The 15,355-nt window shown below is 41.5% G+C and overlaps 1 protein-coding gene across 2 annotated transcripts in view; it reads right to left on the bottom strand.

Moving 5' to 3' along the window:
• ATP9B (ATPase phospholipid transporting 9B (putative)) overlaps positions 1 to 14,932 on the bottom strand; it is a 156,460-nt gene extending 141,528 nt beyond the window's left edge. For both annotated transcript variants that reach the window (XM_069853751.1, XM_069853752.1), the window contains exon 1: positions 14,786 to 14,932. In XM_069853751.1, coding sequence (XP_069709852.1) covers positions 14,786 to 14,883 — 98 coding nt within the window. In that variant the 5' untranslated portion in view covers positions 14,884 to 14,932. The remainder of the gene's footprint in view (positions 1 to 14,785) is intronic.
• Positions 14,933 to 15,355: the final 423 nt, after the last annotated feature.

Below are 15,355 nucleotides of genomic sequence, written 5' to 3'. Positions count from 1 at the left end.
GCTGGCTGCAAAGATAACTGAGCCAAGCTCTCCTCAGTGATGCCAACAACAGAATAAGAGCCAATGGGCACAAAACCGAAACTCAGGAGGTACCATCTGAGCATCAGGAAACACACTTCTACCATGAGGATAACTTAACACTGGCAAAGGTTGTCCAGGGAGGTTGTGGCATCTCCAGCCTTGGATGGGTTTAAAAGCAGTTTGAACATGACTCTAGGCAACCAGCTCTAGGTAGCCCTGCTTGAGCATGGAGGGATTCTGCTGACATAGAACAGCACCCCGAACAGTATTCAGTACAAAATCTTGACAGATAAACCCAATACTTTAACAAGTAAGTAACTTTACAAACATTAAGTATGAGAAAGTGCCATCAGTGGATTTGCACTGTCCTATCTTACTGACACTCCCTCTTTTGGTTGGTAAATGACACTCCGATTTCCGCGCCTCCTTTGAATCACTTCGCATGGAACATCATTAAGGGATGTTAACAATGCGTTCAGGCCAGATTAAAAAATAATGCATAACTAGGAGTAATAAACACACACATCCCACCACCCCTGGCTGCAAGTCAACTGAGAATTGGAACCTTAACCATGTTCTTGAGAAGAAAAATTTTTATTTATTTCAAATGATGCGAAGGCACAACCACACTGCAGAAAACACAACAAAAGTTTCAAACTAAAAGCCACACAAATTTATTTAAAGTTACAAGTTCTCATAAAATTAGTTCTGTGAAAACACGGCATAGAAAATGCTATCAGAGTAATTACCATCATTACCCACTTCAAGAAAATGAAGTTTAAAGCAAAAATGAAGAAATTTAAAGCAAAAATGAAGAAATTTAAAGCAAAAATGAAGAAATTTAAAGCAAAAATGAAAAACATCCTCACAAACAATGTTCGCAAAAAGCTGCATCTGGTGTTTAGTTTAATATGGTAATCTGGCAATATATTTTTCCATTTCCATTACTATCAATGTCATTAAGAAAACACTATACAGAAAATTCTCTTCACAAAATGGAGCAGTTATTACAGGTTAACATATATATTATACTAAATTATATGGATTACTTTCAGGCTACACTAATTTTAACACTAGACAATAAAACCACTGCTTAGAAAATCTTAAGACATTATTTTATGCTAAGACTTCCAGTAAGACAGGCCTGTGTTTAAACAGATTCACATTCAATGCTTTCATAATCTCTCCTGGTTAAATTTGCAAACTGGATTATCACAGTTTTAATACTGAGTTTTCTGTTGCATTGTGTTTTGCTTTTAGACATCCAAACAATTAATAATGTAATTGTAGCATTACCCATTGAAATCAAAATCTGCTAGCTGTACTGGAGCATACAGCAAAACACTGTGAATTAACAGATCCCTTTTTACTTCTGTACAAAGTTAACAAGTATCCGATTCAGAACATAATACCTGTTTTATATAAAGGCAACACAGCAAACATGGTTAAAAGTTGCTCCTGAAGGAACATGCTAATGCAAGAGTATTATGGGAAAAAGACATGGCTGAGAAAAATTCACAGACATGCATAATACTTAAATCTACTCTTGTAAATGTGGTACTATTTGCAGAGTGTGTTTATGTCCTAATCATAATTCCTTTACTTTTTTTGCCATTATATTATAAACAAATATTATTTTCACAATCAGTATCTAGGTTTGCACTTCTAAATATGGAGCTTCACCAAGCAGTGATGATAACGAGCATAACCACCACCATGTTTAGTAATCCTGACTTCAAAATACAGCCTCTAAACTAGCGAGCAATTTATTCTCTTTCAAAAGCAATTTTGCTATTGTGTTGGAAATTTGTACATCAGTATTTAAAAACAATAAGACAATGAATAATGGATTTTTCATAACTAGGATGAGGACAAAAATCTTTATGTCTTTGTTACCTACTATTTTTCTGCACTTAATTGCTTGAAGTGCTGATTTTCCTTGAGTGACAAATCAATTAAGTACAATCCTAGAAACTTTTATTAAAATAGGAAAGCACTGAAAGCAACATGAATAAAGAATCCATAATGAAAACATCAAAACTCTCAGCATAAGCGCTACTAAATCAGACATGGAGACAACTATCCTGACAGAAATATGGTTTCCTAAGGAAAAAGGACCGTTAATATTAAACAACTTTCAAAAAAACCTGACTAGTCTTAGGAATATCACTTAACAGATTTAAGTGAAAGGAAACCATGTACAATAAATACTTCTACATGAAATTTTGATATAAACATCTGCTGTGAAAATGATGCCTCAAGTCACCTGTATTGCTGTTTGCCAGAATGGTTATGGCTGCAGAGTTCCATGGGTGCCACAACCGCCAATGGAAATCATTTTAATTCATTTCAGTCTGATCTGGCTACCTGTTTCAATCTGCAATTGCTTCTGTATTTTCTGCCAGCTTTCCACTGTTTTAAAAGAGCAATGCCCAAGGGTGCAGCAGGAAGGTACAAGGGACAAGGTAGTCACAACTGCACATTTTTCTGGTTCTACTCTCTTGACAAATGCAGAAGTAGTGCCTATGATGATTTTTGTATACCTGTCTGCTTAAAAGACCCAAGCCAGATATAAGTACTGTGTCAGATAACGCATAAATACAGCTTCCTTGTCACCTATCACTTGTGCTGTGTACCATAATTCACAAGAAGGAAAAACAAAGCTGATGTCTTACAGCAGCATTTCTCAAACCTTGTGAGGGAGGGAAAACGAACACATGGCCACAAGTGTACACAGGAATTGGATGCAGGGGGTGGCTGTGGGATGTAGAGTAACATGTAAGACAGACAGCAAAGGAAAGTTCCAGCTGAGCATCCAAGTAGAAAAGCTGAGAAAGGCCAATTGCTGGCAGTTGAGCTATCACTACTTGCCACTACGGTGACTGTTTCATCCAACCAAGCACTGGCAATTTGGCTCAGTGGCTTCGGCCAGCCATGGGAATCTCTCTGTTTCTGATCATGGGTGGAAGAAAGGCTGAAGCATTAAGGAGCACAATACCTCAGCCATATCCTGCTATATGTCAAGTATTTTCCCCAAGGGCTAACCTAGGTGAACACATTCCCAGTCTGAGGATAAAGAAGGAGACCACCAAGCTGTAGAGATGCTGCAGGAGGAGTAAAGAAAAAAGGTACAGGCATATTTATGTAACAAGCAAGAACTGTTTCTTAAAGGACAAACCACCAAAGCAGCAACTGCTGTAGGCTGCCTGTATCAATGACATAACTGTTCAGATTCTACCCTGTGACAGAAAAGAAATTCCAGGAAACTGCACAGCAGCAGGAAAATTTTTTTAAGAGAAGTACATTCATCCATAACCACGCTTATAAGTATACAATGTATTTTCATTTAACTGCTCATATTATTTAAATACCCAGTGTCTCTATAAAACAGATTGATAGGTTAGAAGCTAGCTCAGAAAAATCAAGCTATATATACTTGGTTTTCTCAATCTTCTGCATTTGTAAAGATTGGAGCTTAGTTTTTTCCTCTAATTTGAAACACCTCTATGCTTTACACAGCAGTAAATTCAGTTAAACTACAGAGCAATCATGCTGTTCCTACGTTACAAGAGAAGTAGAAAATGGAAAAACGTTCTAGAGGTAAGTCCATGAAATTTAAAAGCACGTCCTTTACCACCTTCCTCCAAAACAAAGGAAGGCTATTTCATAAGTTTTTAGAGCTTGTAAGAGCTTACCACTACTTGACTCTGTCTAGCTGTATCTCTAATGCACATGCATCCCTAATCAGTCTCACTTGTGAAGTCTCTGAATCCCAAGTCCTGGTCTAAAACAATAGATACACACACACAAAATAATCGTATTACAAATTTATATGCATCAGCAGCAACAGGTGTATCAAAGATCTCGACATGGAAGATGAAACCAACTACAGTATTCCACCAGTTATAACAAAAAGAAAGCATCACACATCTGGACAGCTTTTAAGAAAGCTGAAGATATGTAGAGCTGAACCGTTTCAATAGTCAGTTTTGCTTCAGTGTCCTTGCATAGCAGGATCATTAAAAAATCACAGAATCACAGAATCACAGAATAACCAGGTTGGAAGAGACCCACCGGATCATCGAGTCCAACCATTCCTATCAAACACTAAACCATATCCCTCAGCACCTCATCCACCCGTGCCTTAAACACCTCCAGGGAAGGTGAATCAACCACCTCCCTGGGCAGCCTGTTCCAGTGCCCAATGACCCTTTCTGTAAAGAACTTTTTCCTAACGTCTAGCCTAAACCTCCCCTGGCGGAGCTTGAGGCCATTCCCTCTTGTCCTGTCCCCTGTCACTTGGGAGAAGAGGCCAGCACCCTCCTCTCTACAACGTCCTTTCAGGTAGTTGTAGAGAGCAATGAGGTCTCCCCTCAGCCTCCTCTTCTCCAGGCTAAACAACCCCAGCTCTCTCAGCCGCTCCTCATAAGGCCTGTTCTCCAGCCCTTTCACCAGCTTTGTTGCCCTTCTCTGGACTCGTTCCAGAGCCTCAACATCCTTCTTATGGTGAGGGGCCCAGAACTGAACACAGTATTCAAGGAGCGGTCTCACCAGTGCCGAGTACAGAGGGAGGATAACCTCCCTGGACCTGCTGGTCACGCCGTTTCTGATACAAGCCAAGATGCCATTGGCCTTCTTGGCCACCTGGGCACACTGCTGGCTCATATTCAGTCGGCTGTCAACCAACACACCCAGGTCCCTCTCCTCCAGGCAGCTTTCTAGACAGACTTCTCCTAGTCAGTAGCACTGCATAGGGTTGTTGTGCCCCAAGTGCAGGACCCAGCATTTGGCAGATCGACACTTCCACCCAGCTTAGTGTCGTCTGCAAACTTGCTAAGGGTGCACTCGATGCCTTCACCCAGGTCATTGATAAAGACTTTGAACAGGGCTGGACCCAGCACTGAGCCCTGGGGAACACCACTTGTCACTGGCCTCCAGCTGGATTTCACACCATTTACCACCACTCTCTGGGCCCGGCCATCCAACCAGTTTTCCACCCAGGAGAGTGTGCGCCTGTCCAGGCCAGAGGCTGACAGTTTCTCAAGCAGAACGCTGTGAGAAACAGTGTCAAAGGCTTTACTGAAGTCCAGGAAGACCACATCCACAGCCTTTCCCTCATCCAGCAGCCGAGTCACTTTGTCATAGAAGGCGACCAGGTTAGTCTGGCAAGACCTGCCTTTTGTGAACCCATGTTGACTGGGCCTGATCACCCGGTTCTCTTGCATGTGCTTCATGATAGCACTCAAGATCACCTGCTCCATGACTTTCCCTGGCACTGAGGTCAGACTGACAGGCCTGTAGTTTCCTGGGTCCTCCCTGCGGCCCTTCTTAAAGATGGGCACAACATCAGCCAGCCTCCAGTCCAGTGGGACTTCCCCAGTCTTCCAGGACTGTTGGAAGATGATGGAAAGGGGTTTGGCCAGCACATCCGCCAGCTCCTTCAGTACCCTTGGGTGAATCCCGTCCGGCCCCATAGACTTGTGGCTGTCCAGTCGGGCTAGCAAGGCTCTGACAACCTCCTCTTGGATCATGGGAGACTCATTATGCTCCTCTAGCTCCTGGGTTAGTACACAGACGGAACGACCCTCCTTACAACTAAAGACTGAGGCAAAGAAGGCATTAAGTACCTCAGCCTTTTCCTCATCCCCTGTTACTGTTGTTCCTTCTGTGTCCAATAGGGACTGTATGGTCTCCCTAGTCCGCCTTTTATTATTTATATATTTGTAGAAAGATTTTTTGTTATCTTTCACTGACTTGGCCAATCCAATTTCTAGCTGAGCCTTAGCCCTTCTGATTTTTTCCCTACACAATCTCACTTCCCTCCTGTAGTCCACCCAAGAGGCCTGTCCCTTCTTCCAGAGGCCATAAACATTTCTCTTCTTCTTGAAAAAATCTATTACAACACTCCTATCATGGTGCACGTTTATCTACTGGACAAGAACAGACAGAACAAAAGAGTAGTTCTGCTATATGCAGGCAAGTTTATTAATAAATTGTGTCCCTGATAAATAATATTTACTGCAATGAGACCAAATAAAGTTTCAAGTTTCCCCAAGGCTGCCCAGCCTTTTACAAATGGTGAAGAGAGACACTCTGGAAAAATGCAAGGTGGCATTTTTTTATCAACCACTACCATTAAAAAAAATACCAAAACCAAAAAAACCCAAACCACTCAAGAAACCCCACACAATCTAAAAAAAACCAACTCCCCCTTAAAAAAACCAAAAAACACAAAACACAAAATGAAGAAACAAAACACACCTAACCCCCCCAAAAAACTACAAAAAAAGCCAAAAAAAAAACCCCACAGCCTGGCCTCTTCTGTCATGAAGGACTAAGGGGAAAATCCTTGCATTAGTTGAGATAAAGACCTAAGAACAGACTACATAACACCAAGGTAGCTCCCTTTCATCAACAGCTTATCAAGAATTTCTTAAATCACAGATACTCAAACTACAGACTATTTGCCTTCCCTATCCTAGCTCACAACTTCTTACCAGAGCCGTACACAGATGAAGCAAATTCTGAAGATCTGCATAATGAAGCCCTCATGAAACAAGGAACTCTTCTGTATTTTCCTTTGCTTACCTTACAAAGGGCTGTGCATATGCTAATATAAGATCTTTTTCAACCCATAACAAGATGGGTGTGTGCCTGTTTAAGAAATAGGCACCAAAAATTACTAAGGTTCTGCTGCATATACCATTTACATTCACAAGTACCGTGTTTTTAATTAGTAGGGTATGTTACCGATTACAACAATAGGACCATTTTATCACTGCCAGTGGGTACTGTTATTGACATTTTAGCCCATTCTCTCCCTCTTCTTAGCAATCCAAATGCCTGCCCAGGCAACACAAATCACTGTACAGATAAAAACTATGGAGGTAAGTGAATACAGGGCAAAAATAATAGCTTTAATATGAATAACCTCAGAAATACATCTACAGTTTCTTCTACTGCACACAGTCACAGGTTTTCATTGCTAAAGACTGCATCATCTGCAACAGCAATTTAAAGTTCTCAAACATTTTTTTGCCTAATGATTAAGTGCTTCAGATCACACTAAGTATTCTAAGAATAATTATGCTAAAGATTATGACTGTGTATAAATCTTGGTGTGAAAGAGTATTACTAGTATAGAAAGAAAAAAAAAAGGAAGGAAAACTTTTTCCACATACTCAGTTCTAAATAATGTAAAGTCAAAGAATGGCAGTTAATTACAAAAATCACTTAAAGTTCCTACGTCATCCAACTTCACATTTGCAGAAAAAGTATTATAAAATACTTGCCAGGTATGACACAAATGAAAGTGCACAAATGTTTTACAGTTGCTCTTGTGAGCAGATCTATCTACATGTAATATGCTTTACCTGCATCATTAAACCAAAGATTGCTCTGAAAAGTAAATGCTATAGAAACTAAAAGAACAACACCACCACACACTGCACCAAAGCTCTGAAAATGTTAACATATGGTAAGGCTATTTTTTCAAAAGTTATGCATCAAACTACTTTGACGTTTGTCCCAAGCAAAAATCTCAAAATTTAGTAGATCTATCCTAAATCAGGCACCAGTACCAACAAGCAGTACTAACCTATGAATAAAGCCTTCAGCAAACAAAGCAACACACAATCTAAGAATGTGAATACAGGCATTGAACAAGCATTGAGAAGAAAGGGGAAGGGAAAAAAAAATAAACAAAAAAAATCACTTCTAACTTCTTTTTCCGAAAACGAGTTGTGCTTCATAGCCTAAGAGAGTCATGAAAATGTAGACCTGACCACTGTCAGACAAATACAACATCCCAAGTACAAAGCTGCTACACAAACAACCCTGGCAGCTGATCTACCACTGGCATAGCAGCGGAGAAAATTCTTCCAACTAGAATTCTACAGAGATTTCTTTGCATCATATTTGATCCTTTGCTAAAAGAAAGGATAGAGCTGTGTTTGAATCAACATTTGACTGTATCAGCATAATATACAGCCGTGTATTTTAATATGTTCTTATTTCCAATACACATGCAGACAATTAGAAGCGGTATCCATTCCTTCAAAGTCCTACAATTGCTTAAGTTCCAGGAGTTTCTGTGACTGTATCCTGAGTAAGCATTAACAATGCTATTTCTACAAAAAAGTAACAAACATTCACAGTTTATGTTCCTGGACTAAACAGTTTATTGCTTCTGGGCAAGCAAGAGATGTTTGAAGAAGTTACTGTCACTGCATCAGCAGTTTCAAAACATAAGTGATCAAAAGTAAATTCAGTTCCATCTTCAGAATGCTTTACCACAGAAGCTATATTAAAATTCAAATTAATATCAATATCAATGCTTAAGATTCATCCTTCATTTCCAAACCCATTTTCAGGATGAAATAAGAAAAGCCATTCAGTTAAACAGGTAAGTGTGGAAGAAGAGCATATTAAAATGAAACCTGTAAAACTCTGCCCAAATAGCATCACAAGTTTTGTTCTAAATGTTCAGAAGTACCCAAGGAAAGAGATGCATAGGAACCAGCAACATTTCAGAAAAACTGCAAGAAATACCAAGTATAACCACATACAACTCATGCAACAGGTACACTCTACTGATACATATCAATGTTTGTTTTCTTTAACAATTATGGACATTTCACAAGGCTTTCCAGACCCATAGTTATGGCAAAATAAGTAATCAGCTTTCTGTAAACACTATTCTACAATAGATGTTAGGTCCTATTAGCTCCAGGTCTCAACAAACAACATTCTGAGTTACTTGGGTAAGTTTTTATTCTTAATTATTACACTGAAAATATCTGGCAGATAATTTGCCACTGGAATATGAAGAATACCATCTGAACTGTGAAAATCATACTGTAATTCAGAACTAGAACACATGCTCCTAACACACAACTGAAAGCAAGCACCACAAAGCTCACTTCAGACAATGTCAGAAATAAAAGAAATCACAGGATTACTATATATGCATCTAGTACTATCTGTTGACATTTGTATGTGTCTATTTCTCAGTGGTTCACTGTGAAACCTAGCCAAACTCCTTCAGAAACTATAACCAGAAAGACTACAGGATTGCTGGGAATGGCTTTCATTTATGCAAAACGCATTGGAACAGTAATACTAAATTAAATCATCTTACTTCCCATGCAATATGAAAATCTGTTTGATATCTCATGACTAGTGAAGCACGTGAATGCTCAGTGAACTTTGAGTTTTGCAGACTTCCAGTCCATTTTGCATGGAATAGTTTGTTTCGCTTTTTCTCTAGTATACATACCTCACTAAAAACAAGCTACAATCCACCAGTCGTTAAAGCAACAAGTACCCCACATTTACCTGGACAAAGGACAAAATTCTATTATTTTGGGTTTGGTTTTTTTTTTTCCTTCTGCTGTTATTTTCTTCTTTGCTAATGACAGAAGAATTACAAAATAACAGTGTAGCCAGCAGCTTAACACAGAGTTGCTCTAATAGTAAGCAAAGCAGAGACAAGCAACAGCAGTTGATGTGTTTCACAACTTGCCCTACTGCAACCACCCATCATAGTGTGGTCATTCCTAAGTATGTCACTGTCACCCATACTATGAATAATCACGCAAGAGAATTCCTTCCAGTGAGTGAGTGTTTTTCATTACATCGCCTTTGTGAATACTTGAGTGCAACTGAATTTACATAATATTGGACACAACTAGGAAGTCCTGATTTTTGGTACCAGCTCAGGAATCAATACCACCACATGCTTTAGCCCTATTAGGCCAAATATAAGCATGCCCTGGCAGCAGCCAAGTGCAGGACACCTGAAAGAAACCCAGATTTTTTACATATGGATAAGTGAGGGTTGACTACTGTTTAACTCCTTATCGGCTTCCACCAGGCTTCTTGTTTTCCTTTCATCGACCTCATGAGACAACACAGACGCACTACAGTTGACTTCCTTCCTGTGTTTAGCAGTTGATTACTCTGTGGCTGATGATGACAAACACAAGCCTAACATGAGAACAAGCATGTTACTTCTCACTGCACATTTAAGGTGATCCTGGATGTTCTCTGGCTCACTTTTCCCTTCGCAATATAAACAAAAGGCAGGGTTTTTTTTCCTGTAGATAGCAGATCCTTTGTGCTGACAAAGTGTTAAAAACAACTGATGAATCAATCACCTCTTTTTCCCCAAGCTTTCCACAACAATTCAAGTTGAATATATTAAACAATATATCAGAGGGTTTTTTTATAATGTGAAGATGAACAGCATTTTACCTCAAAATAGATTTCCCTAGTTTCTAGCAGCAGCACACACAGTCCTCTGTCCATCTGAGGCAGGAGAGGCTGGCAGAAGATATAAAATCTGAATTTTTACTGCCAAAGTAACACATTGCATTCAACATCAGAAATAAAAGCAGAATAGGATGCATGTGTTCACTGAAGCATAGGTAGCATTTAATATGAATTTTTAATTACTGTTTTAAACATGTCTTAACATATACAAATTGCATAGATAAAATACATTAACCTTGTCACGTTTACAAATGAAGTACATCCTGAATATTTCACTGCTGTTATATGACTACAATTTTATGCAGAAGTGTACAATCTCAGATGTGTATCAAAGTTTCTTTAGGTACGTGTGAAAAATATATTCCAGTTTTAAAATCCATGCTATCAGTCTGTCAAAATAATCTCAAAAGCCCAAAGCTCATTAAGAACAAACATGGAATGAGAAGGTCTTTGTCCTCACTGCAAAGCAAACTACAGCAACACTGGCAAAGACTCCTGTTGACTGCTTAGCTCAAGCAGAAGAAACCATCCTACAAATTAGCTTTGAGGCCACTAAAGGTTTGCAACTGATGAGTCTTATTAACTGATGTTGCAGGGCAATCAAATTGAGTTAAAACCACAACCACACTGAAGTCAAGGATCTGTGTACAAGACTTCCAAAAGGCTGTCAATTCTTCACTGAAGAAATAAATCACAGCAGGTCAAACACTCTCGAGGCCCCAGAAACCACAGTACTGGATTAAACCTGAGATACCAACTCTATAATATTTTAATTGGTGTTTGTTTCTAGATGTCTTCGGAAGTCTAAATTATATCCTTTTAGGTAAAATCCGCATGCATATATGCATGTGATAACTTTCTGCATATCAGTGACCTCAATGACTTCAACACTTCTAAGTATCTGCAACATCAGGACCTTTGCTGCAGTTTCCACTGGAACGCAAGGCTTCTTCAAAGTCTGCGCTGAAGATAAAGATTAGAAAAGCAGGATGAATCAATCATGAAGACACAGGAGCTGTAGTTTAATTACAAGCTTAGAATCTAAGACTTGGCTGAACTACCTGTGCTGTCATATTTCCTCTTTGACTTTACACAAGATCTCTGTGGTAGAATCTACACAAGCATTCTCATGCTTGCTTTGGTCTACAGGACCAAAATACACAATAGGCGCTCTCCCAAATCCAGGGTATGGTATTCTTGAAGGAGAAAGACCAACCTACTCAACTCCTCTTAAGAAAAATATACAGACTTGAAGTTAGTGAAGAGGTTTATATACACATTCTAATTCTCAGAGCTCGAAAGAGAAATGTATTCAATTGTGATCAAAATAAAGGTACATAATAAACATACCTGTCAACTTTTAAAGACTTTATAAATATACGAGTAGTTGAACAAAAGTAACAAAAAACATAAATGATCATTTGGAGGATCACTAAGTTAAATACATACAACCTGCACTTGAGAAGCATGCAGGTTACAGAAGACTGCGACCTTGAAAGATGCAACCTTTCAATCCCTTTGGAATCTGCCTATAAAGGCAAGATTAAATGGTTCATATAACTAACTGTAATTACTGGCTGCAAACCTACCTTCAACAAGCCTATGTACCCACCTGATTTACGGACTCAGCCCACCATATCTGCAGCATTTTTCATATCACCAAAGCACCCCTGGGTAACCTTCAACAGAACCTCATACCTTTGATGGTCTGGACTATGTTTTTGCCTACATAATCCACCCATTCCCCTTTTCATTCCAAAGCACAACACCTACTGAGAAGCTTATGGATTCCACAACAAAAGCTTCCCCTGCTTCAGTTCTCTGAGGAACAGAGATAAAGACGACGATTATAACACTGCCTTAATTCAAAAGGGGACAAAATTGACTACAAATTGTTGGGGCATTCAAGCATTAGTGAGATGGGGAAAAAAAACCTACTACGATGACAGACTGTCCTACAAGCTTGTGAATGTTCCAAGAACACTTCTGTCTAGCTTAAGAATCAAGAGAATATAATTTAAGCATAACTTATTTTACACAGTTTTAATCTACCTTTTCTATTAGTTATTCCAATCAGTCAAAGAAGTGAATTCATTCTATTCATGATGAAATGGATTTATCACTGTGTTTTAATTGGAACAACAGCACCAACTATTTTGTTTTTATAAAGTCCATTTACTTCGGATCCTACAACTGCCACCTCCAGTCCTTATGTCCACAACCAGTGTCTTAGAAAAAACAAGAGAAGAAAAAAAAACCCTCAAACTACTATAACCATATCATCCACTGTAAGAGTGTTGTCCAATGGACAGACCAAATTTATGAAGCAAAGCTTCTCCTTGCTTACAACAGTATACCCAGAAATTATTCAGAATAACAGGAGGCAAAGAAACATCCAGTCTTCACCTGAAAACTTAATTTCACAGAACCACTAGGTTGGAAAAGACCCACAGGATCATGAGTCCAACCATTCCCTCCAATCACTAAGCAATGCCCCTCAGGCACCTCATCCACTCATCTTTTAAACATCTCCAGGGAAGGTGACTCAACCACCTTCCAGGGCAGCCTGTGCCAGTGCCCAATGACCCTTTCTGTGAAGAATTTTTTCCTAATGTCCAGCCTAAATCTCCCCTGGTGGAACTTGAGGCCATTCCCGCTCATCCTGTCCCCTGTCACCTGGGAGAAGAGGCCAGCTCCCTGCTCTCTACAACCTCCTTTCAGGTAGTTGTAGAGAGCAATGAGGTCTCCCCTCAGCCTCCTCTTCTCAAGGCTAAACAACCCCAGTTCCCTGAGCCTCTCCTTGCAAGACTTGTTCTCTAGCCCCTTCACTAGCTTTGTTGCTCTTCTCTGGACTCACTCCAGAGCCTCAACATCCTTCTTGTGGTGAGAGGCCCAGAAATGAACACAGTATTCAAGGTGTGGCCTTACCACTGCTGAGTATAGAGGGAGAAAAACCTCCCTGGACCTGCTGGTCACGTGGTTTCTGATACAAGCCAAGATACCATTGGCCTTCTTGGCCACTTGGGCACTTGATGACAGACCTTAAAACAGGGATCTTAAAACTGCTTCTGAAAGGGTCATCAGGGACTGGCTGAGGCTGCCCAGGGAGTAAGTTGAGTCACCATCCCTGGAGGTGTTTAAAACTCAGGTAGATCAAGTGCTCAGGAATGTGATTTAGTAGCGGACAGGTATGGTTGAGCTTGATGATATCAAAGGTCTTTTTCAACCTAGTGATTCTAGGGTACCACAATTTGGGAAAATTTGGAGTAGTTTTAACTCTCTCATTCAAGAACATGTCCCATACTAATATACAATAACTGTCTCACAGGGTATTTGCTAACGATGCCCAAACAAGCTCCCCAACACTGGTGTCCCGCTTGCAAGCAAACTGTTGGCCTGTGCTGCTCAGGGCTGGGGGTGGTGCCCCACAGTGATACAATAATTATCTACTAATTAAAAAAGTAGAATATCTTTTATTTAAACTAAAGTACAGTTAAGTTTCATCTAAATAATTGTACTTCTTGAAAGTTAGAATATCCCTCTGATAGCATGGGTTTTTTTCAAAATGTTTTTCCCAGACACTGTTCATTCTCTGAAGATGACAACACCTTGTGTGCAGTGTGATCTGTACTGAACAGTTCTCTCTTCTGCAACCCCCTCTGTTTGCGGCCTTTCTCCATCTCTAATGCAAGGTCAGGTGGAGCTGGCTCCAAAGCTCCAACTGAGCAAGAGCTCTTACTGTTGTGAATCATAGAATAGTTTGGGTTGCGTTAGGAGGGGTCTCAAAGCCCATCCAGTTCCAACTTCCCTGCCATGAGCACGGACACCTCCCACCAGACCACGCTGCTCAAGGCCCCATCCAACCTGGCCTTGAACAACTCCAGGTTGTTCACACAACACCACACAACTTCCCTGGGTAAATTGTGCCACTGCCTCTCCACCCTCAGTGTGAAAAAATTCCTCCTTATGCCTAGTCTAAATCTGCCCCTCTCCACTTTATACCCATTACCCCTAGCCCTATCACTACAAGCCTTTGTAAACTGACCCTCTCCAGCTTTCCTGTAGCCCCTTTCAGGTACTGGAAGGTCGCTATAAGGGCTCCTCGGAGCCTCCTCTTCTCCAGGCTGAATAACCCCAACTAAATCTCATAAAAACATCAAAATCAGACCCTGAAAAGTAACAGAAACGTGTAAGACTTCTGGGAGGATTTATTCCATGCCCGTAAGAGAGGAATCTATCCCGTCCCCAGCTCCTGCCTCGGGGCACACGATGGAGACCGTTCCTCGTGTTGCCCGGGCCTGGTAACGGGCGCTTGCTTTCCGAAACTCCAAAACGAGTCTCCAAGCTGATGTGACCGCACTCTCGGAGCGGCCTGGGACGCGCCGGGGGCTGCCGACAGCCCCCCGCGGGGCCGCCGTCCGCTCCCGCCCGCGGTGGACCCCGCTGGGGGGGGTGAGGGAACAGCGCGCGCCGCGCCCCGCCCCGCCGGTACCTGCTGTGCCCGCGCGCCGCGGCGCCGTCGCCGCCGTAATAGGCCGCCCTGCGCGGGCCGGCGCGCGGCACAGGGCGCAGCGGGATCTGGTCCGCCATCTTGGGGGCGCGTCCCGCCCCGCGCGCCCGGGCACGTCCCGCCGCCGGCACCGCCTCCTTACCCCCCACCCCGCCTCCTTAGCCCCGTGACGTCACATAACGCTGACGGGGCGGGGCCTCGGCGTAAACAAGGCGGAGTCGGGGCTGGAACGTGGTTGGCGTGAGGGAGGGGTTTGCGCTCACAGCCCCGGGAGCCGGTAGTTGTCTATGCTACGTCGAAAGGAGCGCGGCCAGGAGGTTGAGGAGGGGGATTCTGCCCCTCTGCTCCGCTCTTGTGAGACTTCATCTGGAGTATTGTGTCCACTTCTGGAATCAGAGTCATAGAATCACCAGGTTGGAAAAGACACACTGGATCATCGAGTCCAACCATTCCTATCATCACTAAACCATGTCCCTGAGCACCTCGTCCACCCGTCCTTTAAACACCTCCAGGGAAGGTGACTCAACCACTTCTCTGGGCAGCCTGTTCCAG

Source organism: Phaenicophaeus curvirostris, chromosome 3 (assembly GCF_032191515.1).
Source record: "Phaenicophaeus curvirostris isolate KB17595 chromosome 3, BPBGC_Pcur_1.0, whole genome shotgun sequence".
Lineage (NCBI taxonomy): Eukaryota > Metazoa > Chordata > Aves > Cuculiformes > Cuculidae > Phaenicophaeus > Phaenicophaeus curvirostris.
Note: the sequence above shows the minus strand (reverse complement) of the source record. Positions and strands in the feature narration are given on the sequence as shown.